Genomic DNA, 23,173 nt, shown 5'->3' with positions numbered 1-23,173 from the left:
AGATGGGGAAAGTTGTTGGGAGACATTAAAGATGAAAAGAAGCTGGGTGTATATGGCAGACACCTCTAATTACCTCAGCCTCTCAGGAGGCTGAGGCAGGAGGATCACTTGAGGCCAGGAGTATGAGTCCAGCCTAGGCAACATAGCAAAACTCAGTCTCTTAAAAAAAAAAAAGAGGAAAGGAATAATGAAGTTGCATAGTGGATTGAAGCACAGTTTAGGGGACATAGTACTTATCGTGTTTTTATAAGAGCCTAGACTCTTATAAAATACTTTTTGTAAAAAAGTCAATCTGATTTGGCTTTTTGTGTACTATATCTGCAGGGTAGTAAGAGATTATGGAAAGGGTGAGCCAGGTTATGGAGAGCCTTGACTACCAATCCAGGGAGCTTAAAGATTATCTTATGAACAGTGAAGAATGGATAGACATTTTTGAGTGATTTTTTTCCCAATCAAGAATGGACAATAGTGCTATACTTTTGCCACTTCTGATATGCCTTTATATGAATAGTTTGGTATATATGACTGGGGGTTGGGGAGGGCATAGTAGCTGTGTAAGCTACTTCAGGGCTAGCATATATTTGTGTCCTCATGATATTTATTTATATCATGAAATAATCAAAGAACATTTGTCCAAGATATTTTTTTATTTGTCCTCTGTTATCGACTGACATTTCCATTACAATGAATTATAAGTTCATGCTATCAGGCAGGTAATTATTTTACACATAACTATTTGTTTTCTCACAGTTTATCCAAAAATATTTATTCACAGCTTTGTAATTTTTATAATTACTAGTAGAATTTTTATATTATAGAGTTTTGGTTTTATTCAGAGTCTTTAAAATGAAACATAATAAACAAGGACTCTAAACATTTTGCTTCTATTTAATATTCTTTACCTTATTTTTTAAAATATAATTGTATATTTTCCCAAATGTCATCCTGAGGATCACGTTTATTGTTTATATGGGTAAAGAAAATGACTTATGAATCCTTTACATTCACTGGGGTATTTTCCAAAGTCATTATGGATCTTCAAATTTGAGAGTTCCCCTTTAGCACATAATTTATCCCCATTGCCTATGTATGCAGATGAGCAAGAATAGCAATGCCAATTTAAAATTCAGATGCTGGATAACAAGCTAGGTTCATTTATTAGCTGAACAGATCTCTCTAATAGAAACTGTACAAGCTCCCTAGATTCATTTTTGTCTGTCAACAGATTATTTTATGTCACAGACATGAATAGTCAAAACTACTGATGTTAAATATTTGTATGCTGATCTGTATTATTTGGTTTATAGGAGCTGCTTCTTCCCTGGCCTCACCCAATTCCTATTTCTCACTCCAAATGAAACTATGTATTTTCACATTACTTCAGTTGTCAGATTTGGGGGAAAATAAGAAAAATGTAATTTCGAACAGAGGTAACATCCAATTATGTCTCAAACAGGATCAGCCATTGTTTGAAGTCATACAGGAAGCAATGCAAAGACACATGCAGGGCATACAGTTCCGAGAAAGGAATGCTGGTCCCAAGATAGATCGAAACATGAAGGATGAAGGTACAGAACTTTAACTAAAATAGTACAAATTTATCGAGATGATGAAATTAAACCTTGTAATTGTTCACTTAATAAATATTTATTTGTAAGCCAAACCTCACAGTATAATGATGAAAAAGATTAACATAGTTCCTGATCTCACCAAGTTTTTAGTTTCTAGAGGAAAGATAAAATTTTATATCTTTTGTCAGCCAATTTGAAAGATAATTTTGGTGGTTTCATTTATAGCTGTAATAATCACCATGAACTGAACTGCATGCTTACTATGTGCTAGACATTGTGGTAACTCCTTTACCTATGTTATTACCATTTAACACTCGCCAAAACATTGGGAATGAGTGATACTGTTTTCATTTTTACTAAATGAAGACTGAAGCAGAGTAGCTTGCCCAGAGTCACATAGCTACTAAATGTTAGAGGTAGACTTTACTCATGGTCTGTCTCAAGAGCCTAGGCACTTATAAAATACTTTTTGTAAAAAGGTTTGTTTGTATATGGTATTAAAATAAATATGCTTTTCTAACTTCTCTTGAGTTCATAATGTTCCTCATCTCATGGCACACTATCATTGCTGTTAATGCAAGGCTAATAGTAATTTATTTCATTTTATTCCCCATTCCCCTTAGTCATTCCAATGGTTTATTGCATATTTATTTTGTAAAACATGCATTGTTTTATGTTCATGTGGGTTTCTTAAACTTTATAATTTTGAAAGATTAGACTCATAAGAAGTTGAAAAAATGATACATAGTTTGCCATGAACTCTTCACCCAGTACAGTATCAAAATCAGGAGATTGACATCAGTATGTTTTCAACTTTTACCAGTTTTTACATTCATATGTGTCTGTATGTGTATGTGTAGATCCGTGCAATTTGACCCCATATATAGCTTCATGTTGCCACTGCCATAATCAAGATACAGAACTGGTCCATCACCATAAAGATCTTTGTGTACCCTTTTGTGGTCACACCTAACCACTCCACCCCCAACCCTGGTCTCTGGCAGCTACTAATCTGTTCTGCAACTCTATAGTTTTGTCATTTTGAGAATGTTATATGAATGAAACCATATACTATATAACCTTTTGAGACTGATTTTTTTCACTGTGCATAATGCCCTTAAGATCCATTCGAGTTGTTGCATTTATCAATAGTTTATTCCTTTTTATTGCTGAGTAGTATTTTCTTTTATGCATATACCAGTATTTATTTAACCATTCATTCAAACCATTCATCCATTGAAGGGCATTTGGGTTGTTTTCATGTTTTGGCTAATACAAGTAAAGCTACTATGAATATTCATGTACAAGGTTTTGTGGGACACATAGGTTTTCATTTTTTCTGGGATAAATGTCCAAGAATGGAATTGGTTCATATAATAAGTATATGTTTTGTTTTAGAAGAAATGGCCAAACTATTTTCCAGAGTGTTTTACCATTTTAATAAATGGTGGTACCCCTTTCTTTTAAGCTGTTCTGATAGCTTCATAGACCACTACCAACTGTGTGTGGTGGGTTGGGGGCGGTCTGAGATGGAGTCTCGCTCTGTCCCCCAGCTGGAGTGCAGTGGCGCAGTCTCAGCTCACTGCAATCTCCGCCTCCTGAGTTCAAACGATTCTTGTACCTCAGCCTCCAGAGTAGCTGGGCTACAGGCACATGCCACCACGCCTAGCTAATTTTTTGTATTCTTTGTTGTTGTTGTCGTCGCCGTCGTCGTCGTTGTTGTTTTAGTAGAGATGAGGTTTCACCATGTTTCGGCCAGGCTGGACATTTGCATTTCCCTAATGGCTAAAAGTGTGGAATATCTTTTCATGTGCTCATTTGCCATCCATCTTCCCTCTTTGCTGAAATGTCGGTTCACGTATTTTGCACATTGTCTCTTTCTTTATTATTTTTCAGAGACAGGTTCCCACTCTGTCACCAAAACTGGATGGTAGTGGTAGAATCATACCTCACTCAACCTCTAATTCCTGGGTTTAAGCAGTCCTCCTGCCTCAGACTGCCAAGTAGCTGAGACTACACGTGTGCACCACTGAACCTGGCTAATTTCTTTTTTTAATTGTTTTGTAGAGATGGGGGTCTCCCTATGTTCCCCAGGCTTGTCTTGAATTCCTCACCTCAAGCAATCCCCCTGCCTCGGCTTCCCAAAGTGCTGGGATTATAGGCATGAGCCACTGTTCCCAATCTCTTTTGTCCATTTTATAATTGTATGATTGGAGTGCTGTTTTTTTGTGTTGTTGTTGTTGTTGTTTTTACTACTGGTTTTTTTTTTATTGTGGTAAAATAGACATAATGTATATTTACCATTTTACCATGATAGTTACAGTTTTAGCCATTTTAAGTGTACAGTTCAGTGACTTTAAGTACAGTCACATTGTTGTGCAACCATCATCACTGTCCATCTCCAGAACTTTGTCACCATTCCTAATTGAAACAGTAACTCCTCATTATCTCCTTCCCCAGCCCCTGGAACCACTATCCTACTTTCTGTCGCTATAAATTCAATTATCCTGGGAACCTCATATAAGTGGAATCATACAGTCTTTGCCCTTTTGTGCCTGGCTTATTTCACTTAGCATAATTATATTTTTATCAATACATAAGAATTGTACATACTTAGCATAATTCTTTTGAAGTTCAGCCATGTTGTAGCAGATGTCAGAATTTTATTCCTTTTTTTTTGTCCTTTTTGTGATAAAAAACACGTAACATTAAATTTACCTTAGCCATTTTCAAGTGTACAATTCAGTAGTGTTAAGTATATTAACATTGTTGTGGAATAGACCTCTAGAACTTTTTTACCTTGCAAAACAAACTCTATACTCATGAAACACTAGTTCTTCCTCCTCCATCCCCACTGTTCCCATGCCTTAGTAACAACCTCTCTACTTTCTGTCCCTATGATTTTGACTACTTTAGATACTTCATATGAATGAAATCATGCAGTATTTGTTCTTTTGTGACTGATTTTTTCCTCTTAGCATAAGGCCAAGGTCCATCCATCTCATAGCATGTGACAGGATTCCCTTCTTTTTCAAGGTGCATAATATTCCATTGTGTGCATACATTTTCTTTATTCATTCATTCATTGTCAATGGGCATTTTATTGTTTCCATCTCTTGGCTCTTGTGAATAATGCTGCAGTTAACATGCGTATGCAAATATCTCTTCAATATCCTGCTTTTGTTTTTATGTATATATACCCAAAGTGGAATGCTATATCGTATGTTAATTCTATTTTTGTTTTTGAGAAACTTCTGTAATATTCTCCATAATGGCTGCAACATTTACATTCCTACAACTATTTGAATTTCTCTGCATCCTTGCTAACACCTGGTATTTTCTGTTCTTTTGATAGTGACCATCCTAATGGGTATAAGGTGATATCTCATTCTGGTTTTGATTTGCATTTCCCTAATGATTAGAAGTGTTAAGCATCTTTTTATATGTTTGTTTGCCAATTATGGGTCTTCTTTGGAGAATTGTCTATTCAAGCGCTTTGCCCATTTTTTAATTGGTTTTTGGCTTTTTGGTTATTGACTTGTAGAAAAGTTTCTTGTATATTCTGGATATTAACCCCTTATCATACACATGAGAATTTCATTCCTTTTTTACATATTCCATTGTATGTATATACCACATTTTGTGTTTCCATTCATCTGTCAATGGACATTTGGGTCGTTTCCACCTTTTGGCCATTGGGAATAATGCTGCTGTGAACATTGGTGTACAAATATCTGTTTGAGTCCTTGCTTTCAATTCTTTTGGGTATATACCTAGAAGAGAACTTGCTGGATCATATGATAATTGTTTGTTGACCTTTTTGAGGAACTATCATATTGTCTTCCACAGTGGCTGTGCCATTTTACACTCTTACTGATAGTAAACAGGCTTCCGTTCCTCTGTATCCTCACCAATACTTGTTTTTTTCTGTTTTTGTTTGTTTGTTTTTTCCCACTAGTAGTCATCTTAATGGCTATGAGGTGGTATCTCATGGTTTTGATTTGCATTTCCTTGATTTCTTAGTGATGTTGAGCATCTCTTCATGTGCTTATAGGCATACATACATCTTTGGAGAAATGTCTATTCACATTCTTTGAAATTTAGGGAATGAATTGAGTTCTTTTGTTATTGAGGTGCAGGGTGCTTTGTATGTTCTGGGTATGAAACACTTATTAGATATGGTTTGCAAATATTTTCTCCCATATTGTGGGTTGTCTATTCACTGTCTTAAAAGTATCCTTTGATAAACAAAAGTTTCTGATTTTAAGTCCAATTTTTCTACTTTTGTTACCTGTGCCTATTGTATCATATGCAAAAAAGCCTCATCAAATTCAATGTCATGAAGCTTTTGCCACACATTTTTGTCTAAGAATTTTGTAGTTTTAGCTCTTATGTTTAAGTCTTTGATCCATATTGAGTTAATTTTTGTATATGATATTAAATCTATTTTTTTGCATGTGAATATCCAGTTTACTCAGCTCTGTTTGCCAGAAAAAAAAATAAAAAACAACTGTCCCTTCCCCACTGAAGGTCTTGGCACCCTTGTCAAAAAAAATATTTGACTGTAAATACAGGGTTTATTTCTGGGTTCTCTGTTCCATAGGCCTCTGTGTCTGTCTTTATGACAGAACCACACTGTTTTGGTTAGTGTAGCTTTGTAGTAAGTTTTCAAATGAGGAAGCATGAGTCTTCTAACTTTGTTCTTTTTCTAGATTGTTTTGGCTATTCAAGGTCCCTGGAAATTCCATATTTATTTTAAGATGGAGTTTCCTGTTTCTACAAAGCATCATACTCTTTGGAGTATTTTTATGATACCTCCCTTAAGCTTTTCTGTCAGATATTTCCAACATCTGAGTCACCTCAGTGTTGTCACCTGTTAATTGCCTTTTGTCATTCAGGTTGCGATTTTCCTGATTCTTGGCCTGACAAGTAATTTTTTGTGTTTTCCTAGACCTTTGGATATTATGTTATAGGACACTAGATCCTATGAAATCTTTCATTTTACCAAGTAGCTGTTATTTACGTTTAGTATGCAGCTTCTGGCCCACTCTTGTGGGCTATGGTTTCAATGACAATTTAATATTTAGCAAGGTTATTCTGATCTACTTCATTCATGGGCTATCAGGAGGCCACTCAGGAAACCTGAGTGGAATTCCACACTATGTAGTTTACTTCTCTAATCTTTGGGTGTGTTAATTCTCATCTGTTTCACATGTAGATTGGTCAGAGTCTGCCCAGGCCTTCCTATACAACTTTAAAGCATCGTTTTTGCAGCTTCCTCCTCTTCAGATCTTCCCTGAAATCTCTAGTTGGAATGTGAGGGGCACCCCATCACTGCTGGGCAGGACATAGAAATCCACTCTCCACTCAGTCTCTGCTGACAGCATGCTGTCAGGAGAGGGGAGTCCTGTCCCTTACGACCTGCTCCCACCGGGGGTAGAAGTCTATACTCCCCACCCAGTTTGTGCTAACATCATGCAGCAGGGGTGGGAAACACCCTGGGCTGCCTGCTGCCGCCCCAAGGCCACCTACTGCTACCAGGTTGGGAGTGAAAGTTTAGACTCCCCAGATTCCCCTCGTGGTGTCCGCGGGTACCACGCTGCTGAGGAAGGGGAGTACTGCCTTGAGCCATCTGCTACCCCCAGGTAGGGGATAGGAGTCCAGGCTTCCACTCAGTCTCCACTGACATTCCAGGGAGAAAGGACATCCATGGTATTTGCTGGCATAGGGCGGATGTTGTCATGAAGGTTTCTGTCTGGTTAGGGTCCCTCTTTCCTTTTCCTTTGGCTAGAATCAATTGGTTTTTCTTGAACTTTTTGTCATTACCTGTTGAAGGTTACAGGTTGCTTTTCCAAGGCAGCATCTCACCTAGACTTTTTTAATATGGAGAATTAAAAAAAAAGAAAAAAAAAAAAAACCCAGGAAACTCACCACTATGACATTCCCCAAGTCTTGAGGTTCCTAGCCAATCTGCCTTCCTCTTTACACTTTCAGAGTCCTCTTATGATAGTCCATTGTATTACGCTCAGGGATTTTCATTGTACTTAAGAGAGGAGGATCCAGGAAAAATGAGTCTTCTCCCCTTTTTCTTACCAGAAGTTTTTGTACTTTGTGTACTTATGTGTGTTTGAGTATGTGTAAATTCTTATGCTATATGTTACATAGCATATATTCAGTGTACTATAATATGTACTATAATCAACAATTTATGTTTTGAAATTATACACAGATATTAGATATACCAGTATTATCTATGATTAAACTTTTACAAAAAAGTTATCTCACTATATGTGTCCTTTTGCAACTTGTTTTATTCAACCATTTTGTTTTGGAGATTTATCAAGGGCAGTTTTGTTACATGGATGTATTGGGCAAGGGTGAAGTCTGGGCTTTTAGTGTAACCTTCACCCAAATAATATACATTGTACCCATTAAGTAATTTCTCATCTGTCACTCTCATCTCACCCTTCTGAGTCTCTGGTGTCTATTATTCCACACTGTATGTCCGTGTACATATATTATTTAGCTCTGACATCCATTTTGATACATGTAAATCCAGTTCATTAACTTCAAATGGTATAGAGGGTTTCCCATTGTATGAATAAACTACAGTGTTTATCCATTCCTCTATTGAGCAGTTATTTTTTGTGAATGCAAGCAATGTGGCAGTGAATATCCTCATACACATCTCCATGTGCACATAAATAAGGGTTTCTCTAGAATATATATAGAAATGAAATTCCTATGTGGTAGAATATGCATATCTCCAACTTTGTGCTTTGTATATTCTGGATACAAAATCATAAGATATCACCAAACTGAGCTTCAGAGTGGTTGTCCTAGTTTATTATATTTAAAATTTTGTAAATGTTGTAAAATATTTGTGTATACTGTATATAATACTTACAAAAATTTTATTTTGTACATGTTTTGTTTTTTAGGTTTTAATATAACTGCAGGAGTTGATGAAGAAACAGGATTTGTTTATGGAGGAAATCGTTTCAATTGTGGCACATGGATGGATAAAATGGGAGAAAGTGACAGAGCTAGAAACACAGGAATCCCAGCCACACCAAGGTAGTGTTAATTTTATAGTGCTGTGTAATTATACCCTTTTTTAAAAAAGCACATACTTGTGGAATCTTTTATTCTGTTAACTATGAACTCTTTATATTAAGTCAATCAAAATGTCCCTCCCTTCCTCCCTTCATCTCCCCATTGTCCATGCACACAATCCTCTTGATATAAGTTATCAAGTAACACTATCTGTTCTTTTCTGTAAGTGCTCGTGGATTGATTCTCTACAAGCACCTCAAAGGAAAGATTTCTGATTCATTATCCCAGTGGTTAAGACATTTTCGTAACCTGAACTGCTTATTGATGTAAACATTTCATTATGGCTATATTTTGCAAACATGGAAAACAACCAGTTGTTCCATCTTTTATTAAATTCTTTCACTTTCCGAACCTTTTTTCCTCCTAATTTTTTAAATCTTTTTTCCTAGTGTTTGTCATTTAAGAAGTTTTTATGATTTCAAATGCTTAACATCAGATGCTATTAAAATAGCTTTTGATATTACTATCACCCAAATAACATACTTTGTACCCATTAAGTAACGTCTATTAAAATAGCTTCTGATACTGTATTAAGCTGAGAAGTTAATTTCTTATTCTAATTTTTTTTTTTTTTTTTGAAAGAGAGCCTCACTCTGTTGCCCACGCTGTCTGCCTCCCAGATTTAAGCAATTCTTCTGTCTCAGCCTTCCAAGGACCTGGGACTATAGGCGCTCACTACCACACAGGCTAATTTTTGTATTGTTAGTGGAGACAAGGTTTCACCATGTTGGCCAGGCTGATCTCAAACTTTTGACCTTAAATGATCCACCCGCCTCAGCCTCCCAAAGTGCTGGGATTACAGGAATGAGCCACCGCACTCGGCCTCTTATTCTAAGTTTTATCTTCAGTAAGAATTGTCCAAAAAATTTAATAGTTATGGACTGGATGTGGTAGCTGACGCCTGTAATCTCAACACTTTGAGAGGTTGGGAGGTTGAGGTGGAAGGATAGCTTGAACCCAGGAGTTCAAAACCAGCTTGGGCAACATAGTGAGGCCCCATCTCTACAAAAAATAATTAATAAATAAGTTGCTATCTTTACATGCTTTACCAATTTTTTAAAATTATTTATTTTGGTACATTAGATCTTGTACTTCCCTTTTATTTTTCTTAAAAATGAGCTTTCAAATGAATGTGTCTGCCTTCCCTCATTTTCTCCAGCCCTATTTTTCATGTTTGCTATCTTTTCTCTAGTACCTTATCCCAATATTCAGATTCCTTACTCCTACCTTTTCCAACTTCCATCTTCTTTTATTCCACAATTCCCATTCTACATCATAGAATTTTTAAAAAACATGTGAGGATGACAGACAATGGCAAAACAGTGAGAGGAAAAAAATGTTTACATGATATAGTACACATTCCTATAGAGTAAGGATTTTTTAATAGTTTTCATAATATGTTAGTTATATGATTCATTACAATTGTTTACTGAATGCCCTTTAAATAGTACTTAAAGGACTCCAACTTAGAGAATAAAAATATGTTTTTTAATTTTAGAGATGGGTCTGCTGTGGAAATTGTGGGACTGAGTAAATCTGCTGTTCGCTGGTTGCTGGAATTATCCAAAAAAAATATTTTCCCTTATCATGAAGTCACAGTAAAAAGACAGGGTAAGGTGGTTATTTACAAAGAACCTTCAAATGTACTATGCATATTCTCAAGCTATGTAATCATTTGATTCAATCAGCTAATATCGGGAAACCCTTAAAATTAAGAAGAAAGAAAATTCATTAATTTACTAGTGTAAAAATTGTAACAATTCTAGTTGGACCATATTTTTAGCAACTTTGAACTGAGATAAGAAAGCAGCATAGCTATGGCCTTTATTGTGCTTGTCTTTTTCCTCAGTGTGACTGTGAGCAAGTTGCATTTCTGTGAGCAATTTTGCAATCTTTACATGTCTGTTTCTAGAATAGTGCTGTCCAAAATAATGTGAACCACATACATAATTTTAAATTTTATAGTACCAACATTTTAAAAAGTAAAAAGAAACAGGTTAAATTGGTTACAAGATATTTTATTAAATCAGCCAGGTACGGTGGCTCATGCCTGTAATCTCTACATTTTGGGAGGCCAAGGCAGGCAGATCACTTGAGCTAAGGAGTTTGAGACCATCCTCGGCAACATGAAAACCTCAAGTCTACAAGAAATACAAAAATTAGCAGGGTGTGGTTGTGTGAGCCTGTAGTCCCAGCTACTTGAGAGGCTGAGGTGGGAGGATGGCTTGAGCCCAGGAAGCGGAGGTTGCAGTGAGCCAAGTTCATACTACTGCACTCCAGCTTGGGTGGACAATGCCAGACCCTGTCTTAAAAAAAAAAAAAAACAGACATTTTATTTAACTCAGTGTATGTATATAAAATATTGTTTCAACATGTAATCAATATAAAATTATTCATAAGCTATTTTACGTTCTTTTTAGTGGTGCTACATCTTCATAATCCAGCTTATATTTTACATTTATAACACATCTCAATTCAGTCTGGCCACATTTTCCAACAGTGGATACTTTATTGCCTTGTAGTAGATAAAAATAAACTAAATATTACTATTTGTCTGTAACTAGATGTGTGAATTGTTTTGAATGATTAAAACTACCATGTCTTATGTCATTTGTCGTTTTTCAGGAAAGGTTGTAAAGGTCTCATATGATGAGTGGAACAGAAAAATACAAGACAACTTTGAAAAGCTATTTCATGTTTCAGAAGACCCTTCAGATTTAAATGAAAAGCATCCAAATCTGGTTCACAAACGTGGCATATACAAAGATAGTTACGGAGCTTCAAGTCCCTGGTGTGACTATCAGCTCAGGCCTAATTTTACCATAGCAATGGTTGTGGTAGGTGATTCGTTTGTAAAAACATTTCAAAAAATGATGTGCTAGCATTTGCTTAGTTCCTTATTCCCATTTGTTTTCAAATTCACTTAATGGCTAAAACGTAGTATATTGCTTACTAGCTAGTTTTAAATACTCTTTTCTAATTCATCAAGTATTATGCATATCACCTTTGACCTGTAACATTCAGTATCCAAGAACAGAGAATAATGGATGATGACTGATGAAGTGCTTCCTAGAGTTTTTCACATTCAGAGCATACGTAGAAGATGATATGTGTGGCCAGATGCAGTGGCTCACACCTGTCATCCCATTTTGGGGACCGAGACAGGAAGATCACTTGATCCCAGGAGTTTGAGACCAGCCTGGATATCATAATGAGGCCCCACCTCCATATTTAAAAAAAAAAAAAAAGAAAAGAAAATGATATTTGTATACCACAATAGGCTACATGGAGTAGCCTACATGCTTGTGCTAGATCCAGCTACTTCTGTTAGCCTCAGGCCCCACCCAGCTGCCCTGAAAGCTGAGAGTCTCTGTATCCTACACACCTGTGCTATAACCAGTGCCTCAGCACACTAGATGGAAAGCCCTGAACTAGTGAACTAAAGTGAATAGCTTCAATTAACATTCTGTTTTCTTTGTTGCATTGCTGCAATTAGTTTTGTCTAGCAAAGAATTCTAGACTCTCCTTTTGTAAATCTATACTCTAGTCTAAAAATAAACTATAAGGAAGTAAAATAGAGAAGGTATATGTTCTTCTATGCCTGCCTAGCTGTTTTCACATTGTCAAAAAGAGTACCAAACCTAGTACTATAAATTATAGTAGAATGAAAAGTGTAAAAGTACACAAAGGTAGCTTTGGTTCAGTGTGCACTTGATTTTATTTAACCATTGAAATTAATGCATACTCTCGGTCAACAATGCTTTCTCTCTTCTTTCGCTGTATCTCAAGTAAATTTACTCATGCTTATTCGAGTAAAAGTTCTGTATTTATTTATGGCCCCAGAAGCAAAAAATGGGTATCAGATGTACTTAAAGAAACCTATTACAAACCTGCTGAAGAATGAATTACATACATTTAAGTGTGTGCTATCTGGGTTCAGTGACTCACGCCTGTAATTCCAACGCTTTGGGAGGCTGAGGTGGGAGGATTGCTTGAGCTCAGGAGTTCAAGATCAGCCTGAGCAACATAGTGAGACTTCATCTCCACTAAAATTTTAAAAATATATTAGCCTGTAGTCCCAGCTGCTCAGGAGGCTAAGGCTAATCGCCTGATCCCAGGAGATTGAGGCTGCACTGAGCTCTGATCTCGCCACTGCACTCCAGCCTGGTGACAGAGCGAGACTCTGTCTCCAAAGGGGTTAAAATAAAAGTGCGTTCTGCCTTCAGTGTAGCTGTGGCAACTTCCTTTTGGAGCTGAGTAACTTTCTTGAGGTGACACAGAGAAATAATCACCTCTAAAAGCTATCCTAACTTCTACGGCCAAAAACAGTCCTTCTAAGTCAGGCTTATAGGATTAGATCTGGTTAGGTATCTACACTCAAATTCTGACCCTCACTGTATTTTAAGTAATTTTTTTCAAGTTTATGAATAGTTTCTGTGGGTAGGAACTAATTGTTCTGTGATCTTAAAAATTTATACATTTGTTTTTGGCATTCACTAGGCCCCTGAGCTCTTTACTACAGAAAAAGCATGGAAAGCTTTGGAGATTGCAGAAAAAAAATTGCTTGGTCCCCTTGGCATGAAAACTTTAGATCCAGAGTAAGTTGGAATATAAGTATTAAGAATGTTATTGATATTATATTTAATCCAGATACATTGACATCAACCCTAATTTTTTTTTTTTTTTTTTTTAGCCAGGGCAAAAAGTTTTGTACAGATGCCATCTCTACAAAAATAAAAATTAAAAACAAATTAGCTAGGAGAGATTGTAGTCCTAGCTTGTACACCTGTAGTCCTAGCTACTCAGGAGGCTAAGGCAGGAGTATCAGTTGAGCCAGGAGATCAAGGCTATAGTGAGCTATGATGGCACCACTGCACTTCAGCCTGCTTGACAGATGAGACACTGTATTAAAACACATACACGAACATACACACACACCAGAACCCACAATTAACGCTTACTCTTGTGACCAGCTCTCCAAAAAAAGAAAAGTAACAAATGGAGTATAGATAACTGTGTTATAACTTGTATGTATTATAATAAAGCAATATGTATATTCAGTTGCTGTTTGTAACCTGATAATAGGCCAATTTTAATTTTAAAATAATTTTATGGAGAAGCTTAAAAACCACCTTTCCAATCTATAATTAATAAAACCATGTCTTTAATTTTTACTAATTCAAATTATTCTATGTATATTTCAATTATTAGACAGGTCTCAATATATTAGAGGCCTAGGAAATAGTTGACTTTAAACCAACCCATATTTAGTGCCAGGCTAGCTTCTTTAAGGCAAGATACCAGAATATTTTACAGTTTTTATATTAACCAGTATTTGTTAATCATTTTTAACACATGATTAAAGTCCTGTGAACTCAGTATGTACTAATTTAAGGGTAGATGGATAATGCACTAATGCTGAGCTCATTCTGTAGATTAGAAGACAAAATAATTGATTTCTCTTACCTTTGTTATTGAAATTTTTCAATGCTTTCTATGTAATATCTGATCATCTTTTATTTAACTTAAATTTTAATCATTTTGCAGTGATATGGTTTACTGTGGAATTTATGACAATGCATTAGACAATGACAACTACAATCTTGCGAAAGGTTTCAATTATCACCAAGGACCTGTAAGAATTTCATTTATCTTCTGAGTTTCAGTTTAAATTATTTTTCAAGTAATTTTTAGACATTTATGGTTTTTTTTTTTTTGTCTTTACTTTTGAATAATCTTTTTTAGGAGTGGCTGTGGCCTATTGGATATTTTCTTCGTGCAAAATTATATTTTTCCAGATTGATGGGCCCGGAGACTACTGCAAAGACTATAGTTTTGGTTAAAAATGTTCTTTCCCGACACTATGTTCATCTTGAGAGGTAAGTCATCAGGAGCATGTAATTTCCATAACTAGTGTTTAGTCGGTTTACTAGCTATTAGGTAAATTACAGTTTCTTAGAATTGATTTCTGTATGCCTTTATCCCAATCTCTAGGTATCCCAATGAAAAGTGAAGCCTTTATTCTTTAACATGACAAATTCTGTTGTATAATTTTCACTTTCTCTTATTTTAGGTTATTTATTTTAAGTTGAGGTCTTGATATTGTGTGATTTATACATGTGGAACAGTCTTTGATTTGTTTACTTCTCCTGATGTTTTTGGATATGGTTAGCACAGGATAAATATAAAAATTTAAGGTACTCACCCTGGGCCTTTTGAGTAAATTGATTTAAAGATATATCAAGAAATAGTTTTCAGAAATGCTTTCATTATAGTTAAAATATCAGAGTTGGTCTTTTGCCTGTTATTTCAAAAACCATTTTTCACTTCCTTGTCCTAATTATTAGCAAATAGACAGTGTCAGAGTTACCTATCTTTATAAGATAGTATAAATTCAGAGGGTATCTTAATTTCCCATATTTTATATTATACATAAGTATATCTATGTTCTATTCCTCAGATTATGAATAAACAGCACAAATTTCATCTCCTTTCTCACAAGCACATAAGGGACTTCTGTGCGTTTCATATTAATAGAGCCACTCCTGGTTTCTTTTGTTTGGTTGTCACCATGGTATAGATTTTACCATCCTTTTAACCTATTTATGTCTTTGTATCTAAAGTGGATTCCTTGTACATAGTAGCATGTAATCGGGTCTTGCTCTCCTGTAGCATGACAGTTTCTGCTTTTGGAATATTTAGACCATTTACATTTAAGGTGATTACTGAAATTGTGAAATTTAAGTGTTTGTTATCTATTTATTCTGTCTGTTTTTTGTTAGCTTTTTCCTCTTTTTGTGCTTCTTTTGCATTGAATATTATTTCATTTTAATCTCCTTTGTTGGCTAATTAGATATAATTCTTGTTTATTTAAAATGGTTGCTTTAGGTTTATCGTATATGTCTTTATAGTTTACCTTCCAGTGATTTACCACTTCAAGTAAGGTATAAAGAACCTTAAAATAGTATAGTTTCATTTTTCCGCTCCCGGCCTATATGCTTATTATTGTCATCCATTTTGCTTTTACATGTTATAACCCCCCACACTACATGGCTACTACTTTTGTTTAGGCAGTCAGTTATGTTTTAATGATCTTTAAATAATACATTAAAAAGTCTAATTACTCTTACAGTTGCCATTTTCAGTGCTCTTCATATTTTTGTGATATTCTGTATTTCCATCTTGTATCATTTTCCTTCTACCCAAAGGACTTTTTCCATCATGTCTTTGTAGTGTTTGCCTCCTCCTGATGAATTCTTTCAGTTCTTGTAAGTGTAAAAACAGATGTGTTTTGCCTTTATTTTAAAGATATTTTCACTGTGTATAGAATTCAAAGTTAAGCTTTCTCTCTTTCATACTTTAAAGTGGTTACATTGTTTTGATAAGAAATCTGCTATCATTTTTATGTCTAACCTACCATCACATCCATCCTGGTGTTTCTCATTTCACACATTGTAGTTTCCATTTCTCTCTCTTTTTTTTTTTTTTTTTTTTTTTTTTGAGACAGAGTCTCGCTCTGTCGCCAGGGCTGGAGTGCAGTGGCCGGATCTCAGCTCACTGCAAGCTCCGCCTCCCGGGTTTACGCCATTCTCCTGCCTCAGCCTCCCGAGTAGCTGGGACTACAGGCGCCCGCCACCTCGCCCGGCTAGCTTTTTGTATTTTTTAGTAGAGACGGGGTTTCACCGTGTTAGCCAGGATGGTCTCGAACTCCTGACCTCGTGATCTACCCGTCTCGGCCTCCCAAAGTGCTGGGATTACAGGCTTGAGCCACCGCGCCCGGCCAGTTTCCATTTCTCTTATCTGGGTCGTCTTTATATCTTCCATGTCTCTGTTTAATGTTTTGAACATATGGACTATAATTACAGTGATTCTTTTAATACCCTTGTCTGCTAATTCATTTCTGGGTTGCTTTTGTTTGTGAGTATTCTCTTTATTATGGGTCAGATCACCCTGCTTCTTTGCCTGGTAGTTTTTGTTTTTTGATTTTTGAAGAGACAGGGGTCTTGCTATCTTGCCCAGGCTGGTCTCAAACTCCTAGGCTCAAGCAGTCCTCCCACCTCGGCCTCCTGAAGTGCTGAGATTACAGGCATGAGCCACCACACCCAGCCATTTGCCTGGTTATTTTTTATTAGATACCAGATGTGCATTTTACCTTGTTGGGTGCTAGATTTTTGGTGTTTCTATAAATGTTTTTAAGCTTTGTTTTGGAATGCAGTGAAATTACTTGGAAACAGTTTGATCCTTTCCGGTCTTGATTTTAAGCTTGTTAGACCTGACCAGAATAGCATTTGGTCTAGGAATAATTATTCTCCATTAGTGATTCAAGACCTATCTGTGTTCTCTAGCCTGTATTTCAAAAATTATGATGTTTTCAAATCTGCCTGATGGGAACAAGCAAGTGTTCCCAACACTGTGTGAGTGCCATGTACTGCTTCTTCTCATCCTTTTGGATGGTTCTTTCCTTGTTCTTTGGTTGTTTCCTCTTGTGAATTTGCTGGTTGGTACACTACAGATACTTGAGTGGGACCCTCTGCATATCTTCAGAGTTCTCTCTTTGTACAGCTCCCTCCTCTCTAGTACTCTATCCTGCAAATTGTAGCTGCTTTATAGTGTTCCTGGATTCTCAGTTCAACTCAAGGAAGTCTGCCAGGCTCCACCTGTGTTCCCCCTCTCTGTGCCAAATCCTGGAAATTCTCAAGGCAGTAAGGTATGGTAATCATAGGGTTTGCTTCATTTGTTTCTCATTCCTCAAGGATCACTATTTGTGTCCTAATGTCTAATGTCTTAATGTCCAGTTCTTCAGTTGTATCAGACAGGAGGGAAATTTCTGTCCGTACTACTTCCTGTTTGTCACATATGGAAGTCCTTGCTTGCTTTCTGGCCCAGCAAGTTTTTCAAGACTCATCTTTTGCTTTCACTACCCCAGCCTGGAATTGGGCAATTCTCTAAGGAGGCCTTGCTCTTTATAGTGAAAAATGTTATTTAGAAGCCAGATCTGAACACATGGTGTATTGATTATTACTATGCCCCCCCCCATAAATAGGGCTAGGGAATATATAATAATAATACATAAATATAGGTAAATACATACACACGTATCTTCATTTCAATGTATCCTGTCTATGTGTATTGAAAACCTGAGTTTACACCAGTTCCAATCTATTGCTCACTAATTCTATTTTTCTCCCTTTATATATTTGTAATTCCATTTTCCAACAATTAATAACGTACTTCCCACATTGGGCTATCACCACCACATACAGTCTGCTCACCCAGCTTCGGCCTGATACCCCACACTAAGCCACCTCTATGTGTGGAGCCCTCCTGATACCACTTGGTTTCTAACTGCCCACTCTGGACCACTCTCACCCTTGGTGAACTCCCTCTTCATACCTCTTGGACTCTAACATCCTGCTCCATACTACCTATTACCCTTTCCTCTCCATTTGTGGTCACCTGCCATGCTCTGTCCCACCTAATGACTTCAGGATGAATTTTTCAGGAAAGCAAGGGAAAGGGGACTTCCTTATATTTGTATGAACACATTCCATGTCCTAGTGTCCAAGTCTAATTATGGGCAGCATGTTCATGGTTTTGTAACCTCATTTTGTTTTTTAATTTTGGTAGTCTGTTAGTTTGCTAGAGCTGCAATAACAGAGCACTACAAACTGAGTGACTTAAATAATAGAAACTGTTAAACAGCAGAATATTGTCTCACAGTTCTAGAGGCCAGAAATCTGAAAAATCAAGGCATGGACAGAGCCATCCTCCCTCTGAAGGCATTAGGGAAAGGTCTCTTCCAGCCCTCTCTCCTAGCTGCTGATAATCCTGTGGCTTGTGGCAGCAAAACTCCAATCTTCATGTGGCATTATCTTAACTAATTACATCTGCAGTGACCCGATTTCCAAACAGGTTCACATTCTGAGGTACTGGGGGCTAGGACTTCAACATACAAATTCTGTGGAGATATAATTCACCACGTTACAGATGGCCAGGTATCCAGCTTCAGTCATTTGGCATTTTACTCTGATGTAGCTTGAATACTTGGAAACATACATTTTCTATATTTTCCAGGTTTCTATGACATTTTTAAAAAATATGGTACCCAGCTGATATTAGTTATTATCCAAAATACCCTATTTTACCTAATGGGGTGATTTTTCTGATTTTTACTATGAAATATTTGATGCCCACTGAAGCATGTATGTAATATAGCCCTGAGTTACAAACCATAATAATGAAACAAGTATGTTCCCACGACCCAACTTAAAAATGAAACATTACAGATTTCTGTACTTTTTAAATTCGTGTTTCATTTTTAAGGGATTACATTGAAATTAACAATAAATTTGATGTGCTAACATCACTGTGTTCTGATAGGGAGGGCTGGAACAAGTTATTTAACCTCTGTAAATCTCTCTTACCTCTCTATAGATAGGAATACTTATGGTACCTACCTTATGGGGTTACTGTGAACATTAAATGAGATAATATATGTAAGCAGTTAGTATTAGAATATAAAGGCATAATAAATACTAAGTTTGTTGTTTAGTAGAATGAGAAATTAATTGGCATTTTTTTTCTTTAAGTAGAAAGTACTCTGGAATGGCATTTCTCCCGCCCAATCGTAGTTCTTAGTGTTTCTTCATTACTTTTAGTTTTACAGTTTTATCAAGATCACACATAACACATCTGCATAATTACAATTTGAGTCTCATAAACTTACTCCAAAAGGAATAAAATTATGCCTGAGAGAGTATTTATCTCTGTATTTATATGTAGCTTGTAATGGTAGTTTCTTCTATGTTTTTAAGACATAAAGGGATTCCTTGTATTTAAAAGTCTCAAATTCCAAAGATGGAATGTCAAAGAATAATTTCAGTCTAAATTCATTTGTATGTTTTTAGGATATTGTTTTATTTTGTAGCAAATGACTACATATGATTATTTTCTGCACTAGAAGGCAAAAATCACCAGGTCTTGCCTATTTTGTTAATATGTATTAAATGATGTCTTTGTAAAATGTCTTTTTTTTCATTCAGATCCCCTTGGAAAGGACTTCCAGAATTGACCAATGAGAATGCCCAATACTGTCCTTTCAGCTGTGAAACACAAGCCTGGTCAATTTCTACTATTCTTGAGACACTGTATGATTTATAGTTGATTACAGATTTATAGTTGATTACAGATATTAAGTATGCAATTACTTGTGTTATAGGATGCAAGGTCATCATATGTAAATGTCTTATATGCACAGGCTCAAGTCATTTTAAAAATCTCATTTATTATAATATTGATGCTCAATTAGGTAAGATTGTAAAAGCATTTTTTTTTAATGTACGGAGTAGATTTCAATTTGAATCAGAAAGAAATATCATTACCAATGAAATGTGTTTGAGTTCAGTAAGAATTCTTCAAATGCCTAGAAATCCAGAGTTTGAAAAAGAAATATCATGTAATCTTCTATTTGTACATAAATAAAAATAAAATATGAAAATATAATGAAAGAAATGGAAGGATAGCTTTTAACTGTGGTATATATAATCTTCAGTAACAATACATACTGAATAGGCTGTGGTTCATTAATATTATCACCACGTACTATAGTATTCTTAATACAATGCTCACTGCATTTAGCAAATATTTAATAAATGGTGAATGATAGAATTTTCCACCTACAATATATGTTCCTAAATGGAGCACAGATGTTCAAACTATGCTTTCATTTTTTCACTGATATATTCATTTTTGTGTAATATAATGAATGCCAACAGTATATTTTATATGATTTACTTATGTGGGGAAACATGCAAAGCATTAGGAAATTTATTTCCTGAAAACAGTTTTGTAAAATTAGTATTGAGTTCTAGTTTACTATTATAAGATAGCTTACATTTTCAAAATGGAAATTGTTGGTCATATTTCTAGAATTGTAAAGAAAAAAAGGATGTTATATTAGTTTTCTAAAGCTCAACTACCTTTAGTTCATGCTCAAAAATCTATTGCTAGATCATAGTAGATACTGGTTTTCTATTAACTCAAAACCTACATTGACAAGTTTAACATTGAGAAGAATCTTAACAAAAATATGGGTATTAATTCAGTATATATCTTAAATTCAATAAAATCATTGGAAATTTTTCATGTTAACTTATTTTAAGATACCTTAAAAATCTTAAAGTCACAAAAGGAAAAAGGTTTTTAACATTTATATGAGTTCACATTTTTTAATGTAACTTATTTCCTAGGTAGAATTTTTTTTACTGTTTTCTTAAGAAAACAGTTAAATCATTGTGCATTCAGTTGGAAGAAAGTAGTTGCAAGAATTCTTTCATTGCTATATAATATTCAGTGGCTCATTTATAGCTAATAAAATAATGGTGTTTTAAAATAATGCTACTTTAAAAGTAGCATTTTTTAACTTAAAAACCTGAACTATGACTAAGAAATAAAACTAAAGAAGAAAACCAGCAAACTAAAACTTCTGGGCAGCAAAAATTTATAAATGCTTCAGATGTCAAATACCCATTCTTGAAAGCTCGTGTAATTTACTTTAAGATTATCTGCCTGCTGTTCTTCAAAGCTGACCTTGCTTTAGAAACAGTTTTAACTAGCTTACTTTTCTGGTTTCCAAAACTGAAACAGATTAAATCCTACAAATTTAAGGACAGTTGTGACAGTAATCTGACCACTGTCTATAAACACATTGGTTTCCAAATCTCCCTTTCTTCTTCAGTTCCTTCCTTGCTCAATATATAACCTTCTCTAAACTGTGCGGGTAAAAGGAATGACTTTCCTTGAGAGAACCATTAGTTCATCAAAGGTTTATGTAGTTTTGTTGCTCTATTCTAACTTTGATATTAAGGGAGGTAAGAAGGGTAACAGAAAACCAGCATATTTAACCAAAGCACGAAGTAATCACTGACAGTTAAATGTGACCAAAAAAATAAAAATTCACAATTTTTTAAATGTAGTCATTTTGGGTTATCTCTAGTAAGGCAAATACCCACGTTGGTAAATTTTTAGGATATTGTGTTGCACTAGAAAACTAAGTGGTTCATATTTCTAATGAGGAAGATTAATGAAAGAACATTGTTATATTCTGCATGGTATATTTTAAAGTTTAAGAAGGCATGTTAAACATTATTTCCTCTATGGTAGTTAAAATACAGAATTAGATTTTTAAAAGGTGTCATTTGACTAAAGAACGTTTAGGTAGAATGCGTCATACTTGAGTGATGCTGGATAAGGTATTAGTATATTTCAATAATGAACTATGCCTTGGTTTTTCACTAATCAAAATCAAAATTACTCTTTAACATGAGAAATGAATTTGCCAGTTTAGTATGCTGTGGTATTTTAATAAGTTTTCTAAGATAATTGGGAAAACATGAGACTGATCATATTTATGAATATTGTAACACGTGAATTGTAATCCATTTCTGATATGTCTTGAACTACTCTGTCTAGTGGGCAAATGTCATTGTTATCTCTGTGTGTTAAGAAAATAAAAATATTTTCTAAAGGTCTATATTTTGCTTTCATTCATAGCCATTGCACCCAGCTAATTTTTTATTTTTTACTTATTTTTTATTTTGTAGAGACAGCATTCTACACTATGTTCCCTAGGTTGGTCTCAGCCTCCTGGCCTTAAGTGATCCTCCTGCCTCAGCCTCCCAGAGGCAATTAATTTGTCAATGCTGACCAAAGCCATTTATTCAGTGCTTGCCTACTTTAGGTGCTTACCTTTTTGCAGGAGGCAGAGAGGAGGAAGAACTTTAGACTGTTTGGATTATTCATTAGGCATGTTGAAAGGAGCAAAATCAACTTCCAATGTATAAATCTGTTAGAAACTATACACTTCTGGTGACAGTGGGCCTTCTGGAAAAATAAAAATAATTTTTTTTAAATAAATAAAAATAAGCTGTGCACTTTCCTAGTACTTCTTGAAACCTTTTACTCAAGTGTGAATTTTTTATTTGTCTTTGATCAACTTACTAACAGTAAATACTACAGGCCAGAAGACATAATATATATACGTGCCTCCTAAAGTAGCCAAATTTTTTTTTTTACTTTTCATTATATTACTGAATAATATACATATTTATAGAAAAGCATCTAATGACCAAAGTTGGTCAATTTGGTCTTTGCCTTAGCTACTGTTGGTTTCTTTTTACTGCAGATATGTATATCTTCATCTTCAGATAAAAGATATTAACCTAAAAATCCCAACCTGTAACTACCACAGGTTGCCAAAACTTGCCAAAATTTTTATATAGAACCTCAGCGTGCCAATATAATAAACGCATGGAATTTGCTTAGTAGCTGTTGGTTTTCCCGCAACACACCCCCGCCCCGGTCCCCCCAATTTGTATGAGCCTTGAATTATAGAGTAGTGCTAATACTTTGTCATTCTGGCCGTAGTTATTTTGGTTAGAGCAGAGTTTTTTGTTTGTTTGTTTTGTTTGTTTTTTTTTTTTTTTTTT

At 35.3% G+C, this 23,173-nt stretch overlaps 1 protein-coding gene across 2 annotated transcripts in view; it reads left to right on the top strand.

The window, feature by feature from the left end:
* Positions 1–22,216, top strand: part of AGL (amylo-alpha-1, 6-glucosidase, 4-alpha-glucanotransferase) — a 71,479-nt gene extending 49,263 nt beyond the window's left edge. For both annotated transcript variants that reach the window (XM_023191312.1, XM_023191313.1), the window contains 8 exons: positions 1,457–1,568; positions 8,513–8,648; positions 10,186–10,298; positions 11,313–11,524; positions 13,188–13,285; positions 14,235–14,322; positions 14,433–14,566; positions 19,730–22,216. In XM_023191312.1, coding sequence (XP_023047080.1) covers positions 1,457–1,568; positions 8,513–8,648; positions 10,186–10,298; positions 11,313–11,524; positions 13,188–13,285; positions 14,235–14,322; positions 14,433–14,566; positions 19,730–19,847 — 1,011 coding nt within the window. In that variant the 3' untranslated portion in view covers positions 19,848–22,216. The remainder of the gene's footprint in view (positions 1–1,456; positions 1,569–8,512; positions 8,649–10,185; positions 10,299–11,312; positions 11,525–13,187; positions 13,286–14,234; positions 14,323–14,432; positions 14,567–19,729) is intronic.
* Positions 22,217–23,173: the final 957 nt, after the last annotated feature.

The sequence above is a fragment of the Piliocolobus tephrosceles genome, chromosome 1 (genome assembly GCF_002776525.5).
Source record: "Piliocolobus tephrosceles isolate RC106 chromosome 1, ASM277652v3, whole genome shotgun sequence".
Classification (NCBI taxonomy): domain Eukaryota; kingdom Metazoa; phylum Chordata; class Mammalia; order Primates; family Cercopithecidae; genus Piliocolobus; species Piliocolobus tephrosceles.
The sequence above is the reverse complement of the archived record's forward strand: the minus strand, read 5'-3'. Positions and strand labels throughout refer to the sequence as shown.